Source organism: Leopardus geoffroyi, chromosome C3, assembly GCF_018350155.1.
Source record: "Leopardus geoffroyi isolate Oge1 chromosome C3, O.geoffroyi_Oge1_pat1.0, whole genome shotgun sequence".
Classification (NCBI taxonomy): Eukaryota; Metazoa; Chordata; class Mammalia; order Carnivora; family Felidae; genus Leopardus; species Leopardus geoffroyi.
The window spans coordinates 3,689,768-3,707,940 of record NC_059338.1 but is presented as its reverse complement, the minus strand read 5'-3'; the positions used below and the strand labels follow the sequence as shown (position 1 = coordinate 3,707,940).

Below are 18,173 nucleotides of genomic sequence, written 5' to 3'. Positions count from 1 at the left end.
GAGTCCTCAACTTGGGGAACTCTTCTGATGGAGTGGCAGGCATGTGATGGCAGTGAAGAAACCATGAAGGTAAGGGTTCTGCTCAGGATGGTGGGGGCCGAAAGGCACCTGAGGAGAAGTCTCTTCCTCCTTCAGTCTATAAATAATGAAAGGAGAAGGCACAGTTTGGCAAATGGCAAGATTAGTGGCTATGGCATCAAAGCTTGATATCACTTGGGCATTTGCCCTCGAGGGTCGAGGGCAGACAGCGACCTAGCCTCCTCCTCCAGATGGAAGGCTCTCAAAGAACTACTGGTTGCTGAGCAGACAAAACTTGGTGACTATGCTGACCTCAAACAATTCTACCGTGACCTCGAGGATCTGGAGGAATGGATCGGTGAGATGCTGCCCACGGCCTGTGATGAATCCTACAAAGATCCCACCAACATTCAGGCAAGTTCGAAATGGGAATCTTGGAAAACTCTGGCATCCCCAGGTTTCTGGATGCAGGGTATCTCCCTAACACTCAACTCTTCCTAATGGTTGAGATCCCTGCCCTGCCCTCAGGGGCTTCTGAGTCTAACGTGAAGGGGTGAGTCCTTCAGAAGTCACCACCTTAGTTACGACGACGCATTCACTCTTTTCTTTTACCCAGAATGTATCTATCTCACTTCCCTAGATTCCAGGGTGATTTAGTTTCTGATTTCCTTTCAGAGGAAATACCTGAAGCACAAGGCCTTTGAAAATGAGGTCAACGGCCGAACCGAGCAGGTGAAGGGAGTCCTCACCTTGGGGAACTCTTTGATTGAGCGGCAGGCATGTGATGGCAATGAAGAAACCGTGAGGGTAAGGGTTCTGCTCAGGATGGTTTGGGCTAAAAGGCACATGAGGAGAAGCCTCTTCCCGCTTCAGAGTTTCTGTGGGTAGGGATGTGGAGCGTGTTCTGTGGTTACCGGTCTCCCCTCCGCTGCCACACAAAAGAAGTAAGAAAACCGTGAGGCTCAGACCTTACCACTTTCGTCAAACCCAGGACCTAGGGCTCCGAGAAAGCCTCAGACTTAATGCCCAAGTGATATCGTGCTGGCTTGGCGTCTTCTATCCTTCCTGCCGAGGGTTTTGCCACTTAGGCATCAGTCTGTAGAAGCAACCCACGGCCCTTTCTTCAGACTTCCTCCCAGCACCTGCTGTTCTTTACCCAGATTGAGCACGACTGGCTTAAAATGGCCCTCAAGTGCTGGCCGACTTTGGCTAAGCCCTAACTCCTAGCCCCCTACCGAAGCCTTTCACATTGTCACAGGACTCGGGATCCTAAAGACCATAGTAACCCCCAGGTTTCTTTGGGTCAGAAACAACTGCAGGAACTGCAGAGACAGTGGGACTACCTGCTTGAGAAAACAGCTGACAAAGGAGAAAAGCTCGATGAGGCGAGTCGCCAACAGAGGTTCAACACAAGCATCCAGGACTTTAAGTTCTGGCTCTCAGAGGTAATTGCACCTGGAAGGGCGGGGACACGGGAGCCTAGTAAATGTTGCCAGTTAAATGGATTTAACTTGACTCTCTTGGGGAAAGTTGGGGGACACGGTTGCTAATGTTGTTCTCCCTAAGGACAGGCTTCATCTGGAAGCTTCACTGCATATCCCTGTATTTCCAGGCAGAGACACTGCTGGCCATGAAGGATCAGGCCAGGGATTTGGCTTCGGCCGGAAACTTGCTCAAGAAACATCAGCTGTTGGAAACAGAGATGTCGGCCCGAGAGGTAGGTGGTGTTGGAATCTCAGTCCTGTTGGCTGAATGCAAATGCTTTTGGCTTTCTTCCCTCGTCTCAGGAGGCCATTGGGGAACGCTTTCTTGGCAAACCTGACCAAAACCGACTGGTGTCCTCAGCCAGCAGTCGTTACCATCAGGTCAAATTCATGAGCTGCAGAGCTGTGGCAATGATCACTGCTAACCAATTATCATGAAACTGTAGATTCTAAGGCTCCAGAAAGAGGGACCTAAAGTTATCGTGTCTACCTTTGAACGATGCACGCATATAAACTCACTATCTTCCAAAGCTCATATCTGATCTGTCTTGGAAAGAAACTGCAAGTTTATTTTACATAATTACGGAGGGCAAAAAGATGAGAAGGGTACATCAGGTGCAATGAAGTTGAATTAAATATGCACTCTGGAATTTCCATGGAGAATTCCAGTGCATTCCAGTATCAAGCAGATACGTGTCTTGGGAGCAATGATAAACAGGCTGGCAGGTATTAATTTCATACTGAGGAATTTAAAAAAATTTTTTTAATGTTTATTTTTGAAGGAGAGAGAGACAGGGCGTGGAGGGGGAGGGGCAGAGAGAGAGAGAGAGAGAGAGAGATTGAATCCGAAAGGGGCTTCAGGCTCTGAGTTGTCAGCACAGAGCCCAAAGTGGGGCTCAAACCCACGGACTGTGAGATCAGGACCTGAGCCAATGTCGGAAGCTTGGCCGACTGAGCCACCAGGACACTGCTCATACTGAAGAATTTTATATTATCGATTTTATTTCGCGGCAGAGATATGCACAGGAAGGGCAAGAAGTCAAATGCTTTCTAAGTTCAGATCTTTAGGACTCGATGATATTCCCCCAGGACATCGACATCGCTAGAAGGGCAGAAAAACAGGCAGAACAGGCTGGGTGTGTTCCCGATGTGGCCAGCCTAGGAACGTTATGGTCGCGTAGCTGTTCTTGAATACTCCTATGGATACATCTGCCAAATCCAGGACTACCGTGAAGAGGACAGTCCTCTTTGGAGACACACTTACTCACACTCATTTTCCAGTTGGGGAGAGGAGGAAAATGCAAGGCAGAACACCACCAGGCAAAATGTGCGGTTTAAGGAATATAGTCTTGTTACTGTCTTTACGCTTATCCCATCCGAGTTAAAAGGGCGTATCATCAAATTATCTTCAAAAGCAATCTGTTCCACCCAGTCCTCGAACACGAACCAGTGGTAGTTGAAATCCAGAATGTACTCAAAGCCTGTGGGGTTCCGTTCACTGAGCACCCCTGCACTTTCTAGGATGCTCTCAAGGACCTGAATGAATCAGCAACTCGTCTGCTCTCCAGTGGGACTTTCAACGTTGACCAGATTGTGGAGCAAAGGGATAATGTCAATGAACGCTTCCTGAATGTCCGGAACTTAGCGGCTGCACACCACGAGACGCTGAAAGAGGCCTATGCCTTGTTCCAGTTCTTCCAGGATCTAGATGATGAGGAATCGTGGATAGAGTATGTACTACCAACTCACACTGTGTGAATGATCCAGGAGAATAGATGATCTGTTAAACAGGTTCCTATTTGCTGCTGAAATGAAACGCGTCATTGTTTCTCAAAGTTGATAGTACTTCTTAATCATGTCTGCCTTAGCCTAAATTTAACACTGGTTTTCTTTTTCTCAAATTCCCTCACTGGATGCAGGCAGAAGGAGACAGGCTTGGAGGGGTAGGGAGCAATTCACGTACACTCTGGGAACAAAATTAAGAAACCTTGTGTGTTTGTTCTAGAGGGTTCACAGTGTGTGCGATGTCAGAATGAGACAGCTGGGCCTTTACGGCTTACTCAGCTGGCGACATCCTTGTCCTTATTCCCCGTTTATCCTGTGACTCGAAGGTGCCACTGAACTGGACACAGGACCTGCCATGGGTTCGTTACTAATTCTGCTTTCGTTGTAAAAAGTACACTCGGGGAAATCTTAGTAAATCAAATTATTTTCCCGACCTCCCATTTAACCTGCCTCCTCGTGTTCCTCTCGTACAAACCTGCTGATTCTTGCTGGTAATCAATGACTTAGAGGGAAGTGTTGTATATAGGGCAGCATGGAGGACATCTTAGAAAACTTTAGAAGCAATGAGATAGTATGATCTTGTCTACGTAGCCCTGTCTTGTGCTTTGTGGCGATGTTCAAACATTGTTCACTTGGAAGCAATCCAACTGCCATGACTCCGGTAGTATCAACTTTTTACACCCATTCTACCTAAGTTCACTATTGATATTAGTAGACAAAAATAATAAAGCCATGAAAGTCAGGTATGTGCATGGCTTCATTGATATGTGTGTATTAATGTTTTTGAAAACCAATCATTAACGTATGTTCTTGAGCAAAGAAGAAAAGGTGTGCCAGTAGGCAGGCAAGAGAATGAAAGGGAAGGCTCTTACAGCTGTGGGTACGGTGGGGATCAGTACGTTATTTTTTTAATGTTTATTTACTTGTTTTGAGAGACAGCACACTAGCGGGGAGAGGGGAGAGAGAGAGAGAGAGAGAGAGGATCCCAAGCAGACTCTGCCCTGTCAGCACAGAGTCAGATGCTTGATCTCACGAACCATGAGATCATGACCTGAGCCGAAGTCAAGAGAGTCGGACACTTAACCAACCGAGCCCCCCAGGCGCCCCCAGTGTGTTACTTTCCTTGGTGTTTGGACTAAGTCAGGAGCTTGGCAGAAAGCCTCTGGCACCAAATACCTTTGTGGTTACTGGAATTTACCACCTCCTCACCCCCCAGCCACACACCCACTCTTAGAAAACCCTCGCTCTCGGATGGCCTCACACGTCTAAACTGCATTTGGGGTTTCCTTCCTTGGCCCCAGGGAGAAGCTGTTACGAGTGAGCTCCCAGGACTACGGCAGGGACCTGCAGGGCGTTCAGAACCTGCTGAGGAAGCACAAGCGCCTCGCAGGGGAGCTGCAGGCACACGAACCCACCATCCAGGTAGGAAGAGTGGAGGCGATCTCAAGCCCTCCCTCGGGCTGCAGACAAGCGGGGTGAGGCTGCCTCACGCGGAGGTGGCCTGCGGGCACACAGAGAGCTGGGCATGGAGTTCACAGGTGTTCTTCCCTCCTCTGCCTGTTGCCCCCTAGGGACAGAAGGGGTCTGTGCGGAGACCCATGTTTTCCCCTGGAAGGGGCACTTTCAACACCCCAGGCACTGTTGGTGGTGTTAGGATGCAGGCTGGGACCTCTGGGAAAACAGTACTTGAGCCGAGCCATAAGGGAAGGAGACAAGTCTGGGTCTGGCTCGGCAGCACGGCCATTATTCACTGCGACCGTGAATAATCCAGAAAGCGGGTCATGGAGTGTAGCCTGGTGCGAGCACTGGAGATTGTAAATGATGTGGAGGGTCGGAAGGGCTGGGTACCTCGTTGGGGGGAACGATGACTAAATGGAGACAGAGGGAGAGAGAGACCGTGGAGTAGTGTGACATGGGGGTGTGTCCTTCAGAATATTCTGGATGCGGCAGAGAGGCTGGGAGACAAGGCTGCTGTGGGGCGAGAGGAGATCCAGGAGCGCCTGACTCATCTTTTTCAACAATGGGAGAAGCTCAAAGAGTTGGCCAGCACTCGGTGAGTTGGGGGTCGGACGGAGGCCGTTGTCTTCCTGGATTGTTGGTATTGGGCTTAGCATTGGCTGCTCTCCCCAGTTCCCCGTCTCTGTTGATCTTCAAAGTCCCTGTCCAGATGTCAGTGTTCCACTCAGCTTGCCCCCTTTTGCCCCGGGGAAGAGGCCAGGCGGCTGCCACCGCCACGGCCTCGCCACCCGCCGGCTCCTGCGCTCACGGCTATCGTGGTTGTCCCCACATGCCAGCCATCCTTCTCACCGGGCCGTGGCCCCCGGGTCTGTTTCACTTTGTATGACCCACCCCACTCCCAGGCTTGGCGCTATGCGCAGCCCCTAGGAAGCAAAGAACGAGGGGTAGATTTCCTCCCTTGTAGCCAGATGGCCAAAGCAAATAATTTCTGCCTGTAATTCCATACCTGTTGGCGGTAGGAAGATGTGTCTTGCTGGGGAGTAGAAGGAAACATCTAGCTTTTTGTGGTGCCTTCACTATATAAGAGGCAGCACACAGAATAGAAAGAGACCTTAGCTCACGGACGCTGTTCTCCAGCTGGGCACTCGTGTTTGGACGAGGCTCCCTCCCAGCAGCAAAGACTCCCAGGGAGCAGGAGATGCCACAGAACAGGACTTCTGGGGTCAGGGCCTCCCCCTGTTCACAGGAGCTCAGATCAGATTGTCCTGCGCATCTGCCTCGTGCGGCTGTGCTGCTCAGTATAGTCCCCCGCGTGCTGACTTCTCCCCATCCTCACTGGGGTTCACTGCCCTGTTGCAGAGGGCTCCGACTGGAAGAATCCCTAGAATACCTGAAGTTCATGGAGAATGCTGAGGAGGAAGAAGCTTGGATCAGTGAAAAGGAAGCTATGGTTGCCCGAGGGGGTTCTGGGGACACACTGGCCGCTACTCAGGTGAGTAACAGTCTGAACGACTGATTTTCTTCCCTTGGATTTGAATATTTTCTTTCTTTTTTTAGAAAGCATATTTATTTATTTTGAGAGACACAGAGACAGAGACAGAGACAGAGTCCCAAGCAGGCTCTATGCTGTCAGCACAAAGCCCAACGCAGGGCTCAATCTCATGAACTGTGAGATCATGAGCCGAGCAGAAAATCCACAGTCGGACGCTCAACCGACTGAGCCTCCCAGATGCCCCTGATTTAAATCTTTTCTTAAGTAGTCAACATTTTCATCCATGAAAAGAATCGTTCTCCTGGTGGGAGAAAACGATGACGGAAATATGGGTACTCCTGCCAATTTTAAATATGAAAAATCAAGGTCCGAGGATGCAAGCAACTTGCCCAAGATCACAGAATCAATCGGGTGTGCAGACAGGACTCAAGTCTCAATCCCATGATTCGTGAGTTCAGTCCTTCATGCTTACAGGCCTTCCCTCACAGAGGTAGGTTTCCTAAAGATTCCCTCAAATACTAATGTTACGCTTAATTGGAAACATTCTCATGCCTGGCCACTGGTTGCATTTTCCAGAAACTCAAATTTTAGAAGGGCGACCTGGCAGGTAGACTAGTTCTTCAACTTAGAGACACCCTTGTGAATACAGTATTGAGTTTTCCCATAAAGAAATGACCAAGTGGTCCATGTGATCTTGAGTGAAGATGGAGTTTTAGAGCTTTTGAGAAGGTGATCATAAGATAATGATATTCTTGGGACCTTGAGGTCTCCGCCTAGTAGCCTTAAAACTTAGGGATTTACCGAGAAGTCTCCGTGGAGATTCATTCACTCTTACGTGATGACATAAGGGAAGGCTCACACTGGCGATGGAAAACTTAAAAGCTGCACGTGGCGTGAAATCCCCACCACTAACTCCTCTCGTTTGAAACGTCTTCTGGGACACGTGCACACACTGCACACGTATGAGTGGTTTAAGCTTTTGTATCAAACATTCCCAAGGCTTTGCTTTTCAAAATCAAACCTCACGTTTTGAGAACTGTAGGTACCCGTGCATTTGTAAGAAGTAATACAGAGAGGCCCTGTGTGCACTTTACTCAGTTTCCTCCTGTGGTAACACCTGCCAGCACTTCGACACTGACAGAGTCAAGAGGCAGCACGTCACCATCACCATCTTGCAGAACACCCTCCTCCCTCTGCCCCCCCTTAGCCACAGGCAACCCCTAATCTACTCTACACCTCTGGAATTTTGGACGTATGAAGAAATGTTGCATAGATGAACTCATACAGTCCGTAACTTTGGGCAGTTGGCCTCTCGCACAGCGTCGTTCCCTGGTGACTCGCTCAGGCTGTGTGTGACAACAGTTCACTCAGTGCTATTGCCGGGTGGTATGTCATGGCATGGATGTCACCTGTTGAAGGGTGTCTGGGTCGTTTCCACTTTGGAGCTGTTACGAGTAAAGCTGCTATCGATATCCATGCAGAGGCTTCCATGTAAACATGAGTCTTCCTTCCTTGGGCATAAATGTCCAGGAATCCAATTGCTGTAGGATCACTGCATATTTGATTCTGTAAAAAAAAAAAGTATATATGCATAAAAATATAAAAGTGTTCAACTGTTTCCAGAGCGGCTGTACCGTCTTACCCACTCGCTGGCAGCGCGTGAGTGATGGCGCCTTCCAGCGCATTCTTGCCAAGATTTGGTACCGTCACCATTTTTTTTATTTTACACAATCTGATAGGAGTGTGGTGTATCTCCTTGTGGTTTCAGTATTCATTTCCCTAATGGCTAATTTTTTGTGTGCTTATTTGCTGCCTTATTTTCTTCAGCGTAATGTTTGTTTGCCTTAACTGTTGACCTTCTGTGCTTCTGTGTCAAAAATGCAAACTTTTGTCCTCGCCCAAGATCATGAAAAGCCGCTATGTCTTTTTCTAGAACTTTAAAGATTTACGTGTTCATTTTAGGTCCATTAGCTGTTTTGAGTTCACTGTCGTCTGAGATGAGGCATCGGGCGCGGTTCATCTTTGTGCCTGTGACTGTCCAGTGGCTCTTTGTTCCCCAGGTGTCCCTCCCGGCCAGCCTGTCAGTTTCACGCCCACTCATGCTGTTCTATTTGAAGTGCGGCTTTTGTAGACCACATATAGCTGGGTCACATTTTTAAAGCCATTCAGCCAATCTTGATCTTTCGATAGGTACACTCAGACCATCACATTCAAAGACTCGTTTTAATGAAAAGTTTTTGCAGTAACATACAAATTCCAGGAATAGATTTTTATGAGGGTTTATTGCTAATAATCTTCACCATTACCCTAAGATACCTATCCACCTAGCCTTTCTGTGTCATCTTTTATCAAGAAAACAATTGGTCCTCTGGGTTTGGGGGTTCTTGGACCTGTATAGATTGGCAAATATAAGAAAAGAGAGTTGCCTACCTGTCGTTGGATTTAGATTTCCTGCCCCCAATCTCATATTCTCTCTTTGTTTACCATGTTAAGAGAAGAGAAGATATTTCTGATCAACTTCTTACAACTACAAGAACCATAAAAGATATATTTAAAGTGAAGCTTTAAGCTTTGGCCTTATCAACTTTTAACACAACATTGAGGAGGCTACTTAGGACTTAGGAATATATTTGAAGGAGGGACACCTAGACTTTATTTAAAGGAAGCATGAATTAGATGTGAGGCACCTGAGCTGTCCAGAGTGTCCAAGGGGAAGCACAGAAAAGAGATTGGAAACAGAAGGAGATGGGGTTAAAGAGACTTTATTTCATATATTGTGTGTACGTAAAACACGGCTAAATCAGTCTATCTTATATTGTGGATCAGTATCCAATCTCCATGTACAGTTTCTGCATAAAGATGAAATATACAGTCATCCAATATCATGCATCCTGTATTTAAAGAAATAACCATGCCTAAGAACACCTCGTATCCTGAAATTCTTTTGTTTGCAAAATGTGGCAGTTAAAAAGCCTGTTAGTCACACAAAATCCATTTCTTCCTGTGGCCCAGGCTAGTGTGTGGTATAGAAGGAAAAGTGGGCAGGTGCTTTGGCGACAGGACCAGGAGGAGGCAGCCGAGCCAGCCCAGGCACTCGCGGATGGAGGGTGGTGGTGGGCAGGGCTGCCTTGTCTGGAAAACACTCGGGAGAATACAAAGAAGGAGGAGACTCACTGCTTCTGGGCTTTGTCCACACTCCTTTCCGCATCCTACCAGCAGCAGTTAGACCCAGAGAAGTTCAAGACTGAGATTCAAAACAGCTCAGTGCCTTCTTTACCTGCCTTTATGTCCACTCTTAGTATAGGATGACACTTATTCTTTTTCTGTGAGATACAGCATTTCACGGAATTATGTACATTTCAAAATGGAGGAATCTCTGTGTATTACCTTGACCAACACTCTCATTCCAAAGTCCAGAAAAGCTTACGTTCACCCTAGTAAGTTAGAAACAGTGTCACTGTATTCGTTTACTTCTTTCTTTTCTGGTAGGATTGCCCTTTTTGGCAAGTGGAGAGCTTTAGGGGAGGCATCTAGTGGCACTGTGCAGGAAAAAGTGGACGCCCCCCTAGCGTAGCCAAATCGTTCCTGTGAGTTGCATCAACGGGAGTCAGAATATGGGTGGGTTAGATTGTCCAGGCTTGGATGTGTCGATTCTCACGGACTCATTTCCACAGAGCTTGCTAAAGAAGCACGAAGCATTGGAAAATGACTTTGCCGTCCATGAGACCCGAGTGCAAGATGTGTGTGCTCAAGGAGAAGATATTTTAAATAAGGTGAGTACTTCAGGGATTCCAGGCCAAGATCATCTTCCAAAAGGGATTGGTCCAAATACAGAATCACGAGCAGTGCTAAAACCATATGCTGAATTTTATTTTATTTTATGTTTTTAATATTTTTACGTTTATTTATTTTTGATAAGAGAGACAGAGCACAAGTGGGGGAGGGGCAGAGAGAGAGGGAGACACAGAATCCAAAGCAGGCCCCAGGCTCCGAGCTGTCAGCACAGAGCCGGACGTGGGGCTCAAACTCCCAAACGGTGAGATCATGACCTGAGCTGAAGTCGGACGCCCAACCGACTGAGCCACCCAGGCTCCCCCATACATTGAATTTTAATAATCTCTTCCTAGCTATCTTATTTTTGTTCTGAGCACATAATTATCTGTTCAGTCGCTGTTTTTTGGAAATTCTTTTTTCTAGTTCTTGCAGGCATATCTCTCAGATTTCCTTAAATCCCCTGTTGACCCTCTTACTTACTGTAAGACATTTATAAACATCTTATCGCGTGCTTTGGTTATAGAGTATTGTAAAAACGTAAAGAAGTTCTTTGTGCGCCTTTAGCAAAGAGGACCACACTGAAACCCCTTTGTAATTTGAGAATCATTCTTTGGTACAAATGCTTGTTTTTATAAACTCTCACTGATCTAAGTACTATACAAAGATCCTTAAACAGAGGGGACTCCGGCTAAGAAAGTCACACTCATGTGGCCCCACACAAGAAGATCTCCTAAATGCTAGAGTGGAAGTAAGCATCCCGGCACGGATGAAAAATACAATTAATACGATAACTGCAGTCGGCCCAGAGGAGAATAGTTACGTATTTGTAATGAGAGAGATGCCACCTTTTTATCATACTAAAGAATTCAACTTCTAGCCATGGACATCCACCAATGTGTATCTGTTCCTTCTCTTCTCCGTCTTGGTGTCTCAGGAGAAAAGTCAGCACACGGAGAAGGTGGCCACCAAGATACAGGCTCTGACCGAAAAGATCCCTTCTCTGGCTAAGGCGATGGCTGCTTGGAAGTTGCAATTGGAAGATGATTATGACTTTCAGCAGTTCAACTGGAAGGCTGATGTGGTGGAGGCCTGGATAGGTATGGCATGTGAAGGCCAAGGTCCTTGGGTGTGAGAAATGCTGGTAAATTCCATCGGTAGAAAGATTCTGCAGTTTTCTCACTTCCAGTGAGAAGAGAGATGCTCCCTCATCACTCACTCCTACCCTTTCTGGACATAGTTACACTCACATGTGCATACACACACACACACACACGCACACACACACACACACACACACACACACACACACACACATTCATCCCCCCCCCCCCCCCCCACACACACACACAAAACATGCTGAGGGGTGACTGAGGACCAGAATTCCATAAAACACATTTTTGGGGAATTGGTGATTTCGCATGTGATATTCAGAAGGGCAGAGCTATAGCAGAACATTCTAAAAAAAAATAGCGTGTTTGATTGTTTTTAACTCATGCCCGATCTGCAATTTTCCTTTGTTTTCCAAACCACCCAGAAGTGTTGGTCCCAGCTCAGCTTCAGTCAGGGCTGCACTGCGTAAGTCCAGAGAGACCACCCATCAGCCCCCCACTGCTCCCATATTCCAATAAGTGACTCACTCCCGGAGTCAGGAGGTTCTCTAATGGCTTGTAGGGAATATTCCTTTTCTGCTTACCAAAGCTGATTCAGGAGCAACCGTGTTTCCCCTCTAATTAATCGTCTTTGCTCTCTAGCTGAGAAGGAAGCAAGTCTGAAGACCAACGGCAATGATACAGACCTCACTGCATCGCTTGCTCTCCTGGCAAAGCAGGTAAGGACAGGGCTGTTCGTGGGCAGGTGCCCATGGTGACCACAGCCCACGTGCACGGAAGATGAACACTAGGATTATTCCATTCCCAAATTCTGTGGTTTTATTGTCTGTAGGACCTGCAATATTGTTCCTCGTTTTCTTCCCCCTATGCATAATTTGCTAGTTTTTTTCTCTCTCTCCCTCCCCTCAGTCTCACTGCTGCTGGGTGTGCATCATTTCTATCAGAGAACCAACTTTAGGGTGTTTTTTTTTTATTGTTCTCTGTTATATCTTTGGATATTATCCCACTCATACCTTTTTATATCTTTCTCATTTTCTTTTTCTTTCCTTGGGATTAACTTCTTTCTTAAAAAATTCTCAAGGTGGATATTTATTTAGATGATCAAATATTTAGCCACTCCTTTTCTAATATTTTGATATAAGGATATGAATTTCCCTGTAAGTACAGTTTTAGCAGCACCTCACAATTTCATATGTTACTTTTGTTATTTTCACTCAGTTAAAATGCTTCTGTCATTTCTAATTTCTTATTTGACCCATTGGTTATCCCATATTGTATTTTGCTGAATTTCCCAACACTTGGAAATGTTCTTACTATCTTTTTTGACATTTGTATCTTGTCTAATTCTACTTTGTTTTAAAAAACACGCCCTCTATTATTTTAGAAGCTTGGTTTACATCCAGAAAATAGTCTGTTTTGGTGAATAGTCTATGTCCAGTTGAAAAGAATGTGTACTTTGCAGTGTTTTTTGTTACCTGTCAGGTTTTGATTGTGAATCGTGTTGCTTAAATGCTCCATTATTTCTATATATTCTGAAGCTAAGTTAAAGGTTGTGTTGACATTTAGAATTATGAGTCATCTTGATGAACTGAATCCTTTTTATTATGAAATGTTCTTTCTAATAACATTTCTTGATTTAAAGTCCACTTTTTCACAATCTAGAGTACCAGTGTTTTTTTGTTTGTTTGTTTGTTGAGTGTTTGCAGTCCATATTTCTATCCTTTGGTTGTTTTCTTTTTTACATTTATGTCTTTATATTTTCTAATTTTTGTTGTTTATTTGACACATGTATAGAATGCAAAATGATTAGCCTTGTAGCTGACACCTGCCTCCCATCACATAATTGCCTCTTCTGAGAACATTACAGATCTACTCTCTTAACAAGTTTTAGGTTGTATAATACAGGAGTATTAGCTGTAATCATCGTGTTCTACATGAGATGCCCAGAACTAGTCAATCATTTAGTTGCAAGTTTGTATCCTATGACCAGTATCTCCCATCTTCCCCACCCTCCAGCCCATGGCAACTACCCGTCTGCCCTGTTTCTCTAGGTCGAGCTCTTCTGTATTCTACGTGTGAGTGATATCAAGTGGCATTTGTCTTTGTCTGTCTAGCTTATTTCACTTAACGTACGCTCTCAAGTTTCATCCAGATTGTCACAAATGGCGGGATTCCCTCCCATCTGGCGGCTGAATAATATTCCATTTTATACACACATCACATCACATTGCATCGCATCGCATCTTCTTTGTCTGTTTATTTGTTGATGGACATTCAGGCTGTTTCTGTATCGTGGCTAATGCAAACAATTTTGCAATAATCATGGATGTGCAGAGTATCTTTGTATTTTAGATTGTCTGCTATAAATTCCACAGTGAGGATTGCTTTATTTATCTAATTTGATCATTTTGTTGGAAGGGGTGAGTCTATTTACATTTGAAATTTTTGTAATGTTTATTTATTGTTGAGAAAGAGACAGAGACAGAGCGTGAGCGAGGGAGGGGAAGAGAGAGAGGGAGACACAGGATCCGAAGCAGGCTCCAGGCTCCGAGCTGTCAGCACAGGGCCTGATGCGGGGCTCGAGTCCACGAGCCATGAGATCATGACCTGAGCCGAAATCGGACGCCCCACCGACTGAGCCACCCGGGCACCCCGAGTCTATATACATTTAAAGTAATGTAACTGATGAGTATTTACTTATGTTTATGATTTAACACTTCCATCCCCCATCCAACCCCTACTTTTTGGTCAGGGACTGAAATGATACGAGACATAATTTCATTTTTTGGGGTGGGGACTTGTCTTTTTTTCATTGGCTCTTACTCAGGACTTTCAAGGGTTTAACTAAACGCCTTTCAGGGGGGCTTCCCCTCTTTGTGTTTTCAACTCAGCGCTGTGAGATTAGCAAGGAGCCTACTTAGCATCTTTGACTTTTTGCTACTGTTTCTGCTGGGCTTCTAGGACTCCTGGCCTGTGCAGTTTAGGAATCTGTAGACGCCTGGAAGAGAAAACAGACAGAATATCAAACCTATTTTTCTGCAGTTCTTTTTCCACCCTGGCTGCCCAATTCCCCAGAAACTGTCTCTTTAGCCTCCTGAGATTATCAAGAGCTCGGAGCAGCTGCGTTGCCCTCAACCTCTTGGCCAGTGTGGCCTGCACGTCATAGGGAAAGGTGACAGAGAATATTACTCTGACCTTAATACTGTTTCCTCTTCTCTAGAATTTTGATCCTTTGAGGTGTCGTTACCTGAGTTGCATTCTGCTCTCTTTCAAACAGCTGATGTTTTGTGCTTCTATCCAGCAGTTACAGTTATTCTCAAAGGGAGAATTAATCATATGCAAGCCACCCTATTAAATCTGGAAGTTCAGTATCCAGAACTTTGTGATGTTGATTTCAACACCGTGCGCGCACACACACACACACACACACACACACACCATGAATCGTGATCTAACTGAGCCCCACAAGAGGTCTGTTGTCGGTGTGTATACCTCCAAGATCTCTGATAGTGCGCTGTCTGCTACCAATCAGAGCACAAAACCTAACAGAGGATGCAAAAGAGTCTTAGAAAGGATGCGAGCTGGAGGAAGCATTTAGTTTTGACTCAAAAAATGCGGAAGATCATCCCATGCTCCCGTATTCCCTTAATGTTAATATTACACCTACCCTAAGGTCTGGTTATAAAACACACATCCACTCAAACTCAGCCATACTTCCAACCACAGACATTCACTTAAGTCTCGAAGTTACGTCTCCTTCTGCTTGGTCATCACTCTAATCCTTTCCTAGACCTTGTCTTGTTCATGATAAAAGATCTGGTAGGACCCACGTGTGACTGGCCCTGGGAATCTGGGTTATCTCCGCTCACAGCTTCTGTCTGGGTCTTACCCAGGACACGCTGGACGCCAGCCTACAGAGCTTCCAGCAAGACAGGCTGTCGGAGATAACTGACCTGAAGGACCAGCTGGTGGCCGCTCAGCACAGCCAGACCAAAGCCATTGAGGAGCGCCATGCTGCCCTGCTGAGGCGCTGGGGGGAGCTGCTGGAAGCCTCTGCAGCCCACAGACAGAACTTGCTGGAGAAGCAACTTCCCCTAAAGAAGGTAAAAAAAGAGAGAGAGAGAGAGAGAGAGAGAGAGAGAGAGATGAGCCATAATCAGTCATCCACAATCTGTATATTCTATTAGCCATGGAATCCAGAAAGAGATACTGGAAACCCTGTTTGGGTAATCTAGAGACATTTGAGTGACTGCATGGAAAGGATCAGAAAGGCATTCTTATTTTTTTAATTTTTTGTTAGTTTTTTTAATGTTTATTTAAGAGACGGAGAGACAGAGTATGAGCAGGGAAGGGACAGAGAGAGAGAGGGAGATACAGAATCCAAAGCAGGCTCCAGGCTCCAAGCCATCAGCACAGAGCCCGATGCAGGGCTCGAACCCACCAGCCATGAGATCATGACCTGAGCCGAAGTCGGACACTTAACCGACTGAGCCACCTGGGCGCCCTGGCATTCTTACTGAACAAGAAGTTATTGGGGTTTTTTTTAGATCGATAGGTTGTGTTTTTTGTTTGTTTGTTTGTGTGTGTGTTTGTTTGTTTCTTTTAAGACTGACTTGTCAGTTGTCCAGCTGACTTGAGAGAGAAACCAGGCACATGTAGTAGAAGAAGTAGGTGGGTCAAAGGGTGAAAGGTCCTAGTGTTTGAAAGAACTAAACTGACAGGCGGCAGGTAAGGCTGTCCTTGGGCTTTTCTCTAGCCCAGACCCAAGGAGCACTCAACCAGTAAAACCTGAGTTCCCACCTTGTGTTGATCTTTCTTGGCTGGGAGACCTTGTATATGTCCCTTAACATGTCTGAGCCTTGATTCCTCCATTTATGAAATTGGATCATATTACGACTGTTTCCTGCTGGTCTGTTATGACTATTAAGAGATAATGGATCTGAAAATGCAGTGCAAACCACTAAGTTCTATGTAGGTATAAGTGATGAAAATGTTCTTTCTAGCGGTGGCCGCTAAGGTATTGGATGTTGATCATAAAAAATACCAATAATAAAAGGAAGTCAGGATGGTCAGTGACATTACTGAGCACTCCTAGGCCATAAGTATTATACCGGGCAGCAAGTTAAGGCAGGCAGGGGAATTAGGAAACACACGCACGGACAAAGATCAGTCAGTCTGGATGCTTAGCTAACTACTCTGTTGGTATGGAACCTACAGAAATAAATCTTAAGTGAAAAATTAAATCAATTTGGGGGCAACTTTGCACACATATGCATTCTAGATAGAAAGATGCTTTACCTTCTGATTCTATTTAGCTTAATTTTTGAACTTGCAAAGAGATTTGCTATTTTATTTTCTGATTATAAAATCTTTGTAAAATACTCAGGTGATCCATAATATTACAAAAATAATATGAAATACTTTATATAGGTTTTCTTTTTATTTCCTGTATAGGAACCAAGTCAATTTCTCTGTACTGGTCTATTTTTAGCATATACATTGCCCAAATGAGTACAGGGTAAGATGTAATGGTGTAGTACCTTTGTAATCTCCCTTCCATTTAGGCCAATTTTTTCCTCTTTAAACCAACATATTTGGGGATGAGAACTCATTTTCATATTTGCTTAAGATAAATCTCTTGGGAAGTATAAACTGCTGAGTATGTATGTATGTATGTGGGTATTTTAGAGGGAAGGAGAGAGAGCGAGAGCATGCGGGAGGGGCAGAGGGAGTGAGAGAAAATCCCAAGCAAGCTCCACTCTGTCAGCACAGAGCTGGACATGGGGCTTGATCCCACAATGCGAGATCATGATCTGAGCCGAAATCAAGGGTTGGATGGCCAACTGAATGAGCCACCCAGGTGCCCCAAATCTATGATACATTGTAAATCCAAAACTAGTTTTGATCACCAGTGTTTGGAACAATCCATGCTATTTCTGTTGTTCAGAGATTCAGAGAATTCAGAGTCATCGAGAGCATATGGAGAACGCCAGACAGTAATCTAGGAGTAAGGGTACAGACCAGAGGGTGGGAGCTGGGTTTAAGCGGGGGCTTCAAGCACGAGCTGAGCCCTGAACGAGTTCTAGAAGGAAGGCAGGAAAAGAACTCAGTACAGACAAAGAGACATCAGAGAGGTGTGGATAGACTGGCCTAGCCCATAAATGATTTGCTTATTCAAACGCTCATCCATGCATTCATGTGACACTGATGTTTGCACGTTCCCTGTGTGACAGGTAGAACTCGAGCACAGACTTCAGAATAACAACTTGTGAAATCGTATGGCTGAAAATGGCCCTCGCTTCTTTCGGACTCTCGGAGTTAAAGCAATGCTAAGAGTCCTTCCGCCTCCTTACGTGCAGACGGTGGAGGCCTCGGCTACTCTCAACCAGGGCGCCAGGCCTCGAACTCGCCTGCCCGCCTGCTGGGCACGTGGCGCTCGGTGGTTTCCGTTCTGCCCTCCCACAGTTGCTGACCCGCCTAATATTTGAAGATGGGCATTCTTCTTTTTCATATCCTCAGTCTTCTCTTTTGCCGAGGGGTTTTATCGGGCAAGATGGAGGTGACTTTTTCTTCTGCAGGCTGAGGAGCTGTTCATGGAATTTGCACACAAGGCTTCCGCTTTCAACCACTGGTGTGAGAACGCCAAGGAGGACCTGTCAGAGCCTGTGCACTGTGTTTCCCTGAACGAGATACGGAAACTGCAGAAGGACCAGGAGGCCTTCCTGGCCTCCTTGGTGGGGGCCCAGTCGGACTTCAACTATTTGCTGGAGCTGGACCAGCAGATTAAGGCCTTAGACGTGCCTTCCAGCCCTTACACCTGGTTGACGATGGAGGTGCTGGAGAAGGTCTGGAAGCACCTACATGACATCATCAAGGTACCGGCATACGGCAGAGACATTCTTTCGCTGTGGCGAGCGTGACCACCTAATTTAGTATACAAGTTGGGGGGCCTTTTGAGAAGGAAAGGACGCTATTAATAACCATGTTGGGACAGCAACGGAATCTATCTAAGAAAATGTTGGAAATATGTCCACAGTAAGGTACAGCCCTACG

At 45.8% G+C, this 18,173-nt stretch overlaps 1 protein-coding gene across 2 annotated transcripts in view; it reads left to right on the top strand.

The window, feature by feature from the left end:
• The window catches only part of SPTA1 (spectrin alpha, erythrocytic 1), a 66,239-nt gene that overhangs the window by 40,741 nt on the left and 7,325 nt on the right, over nt 1-18,173 (top strand). Inside the window, exons 32-44 of one of the 2 annotated variants that reach the window (XM_045454838.1) lie at nt 270-432; nt 694-825; nt 1,326-1,463; nt 1,631-1,735; nt 3,024-3,232; nt 4,589-4,709; nt 5,219-5,340; nt 6,105-6,237; nt 9,912-10,010; nt 10,946-11,108; nt 11,763-11,839; nt 15,014-15,223; nt 17,699-17,995. In XM_045454838.1, the coding sequence (XP_045310794.1) occupies nt 270-432; nt 694-825; nt 1,326-1,463; nt 1,631-1,735; nt 3,024-3,232; nt 4,589-4,709; nt 5,219-5,340; nt 6,105-6,237; nt 9,912-10,010; nt 10,946-11,108; nt 11,763-11,839; nt 15,014-15,223; nt 17,699-17,995 (1,969 nt within the window). The remainder of the gene's footprint in view (nt 1-269; nt 433-693; nt 826-1,325; nt 1,464-1,630; nt 1,736-3,023; nt 3,233-4,588; nt 4,710-5,218; nt 5,341-6,104; nt 6,238-9,911; nt 10,011-10,945; nt 11,109-11,762; nt 11,840-15,013; nt 15,224-17,698; nt 17,996-18,173) is intronic. The other variant, XM_045454839.1, reaches the window with a different exon arrangement.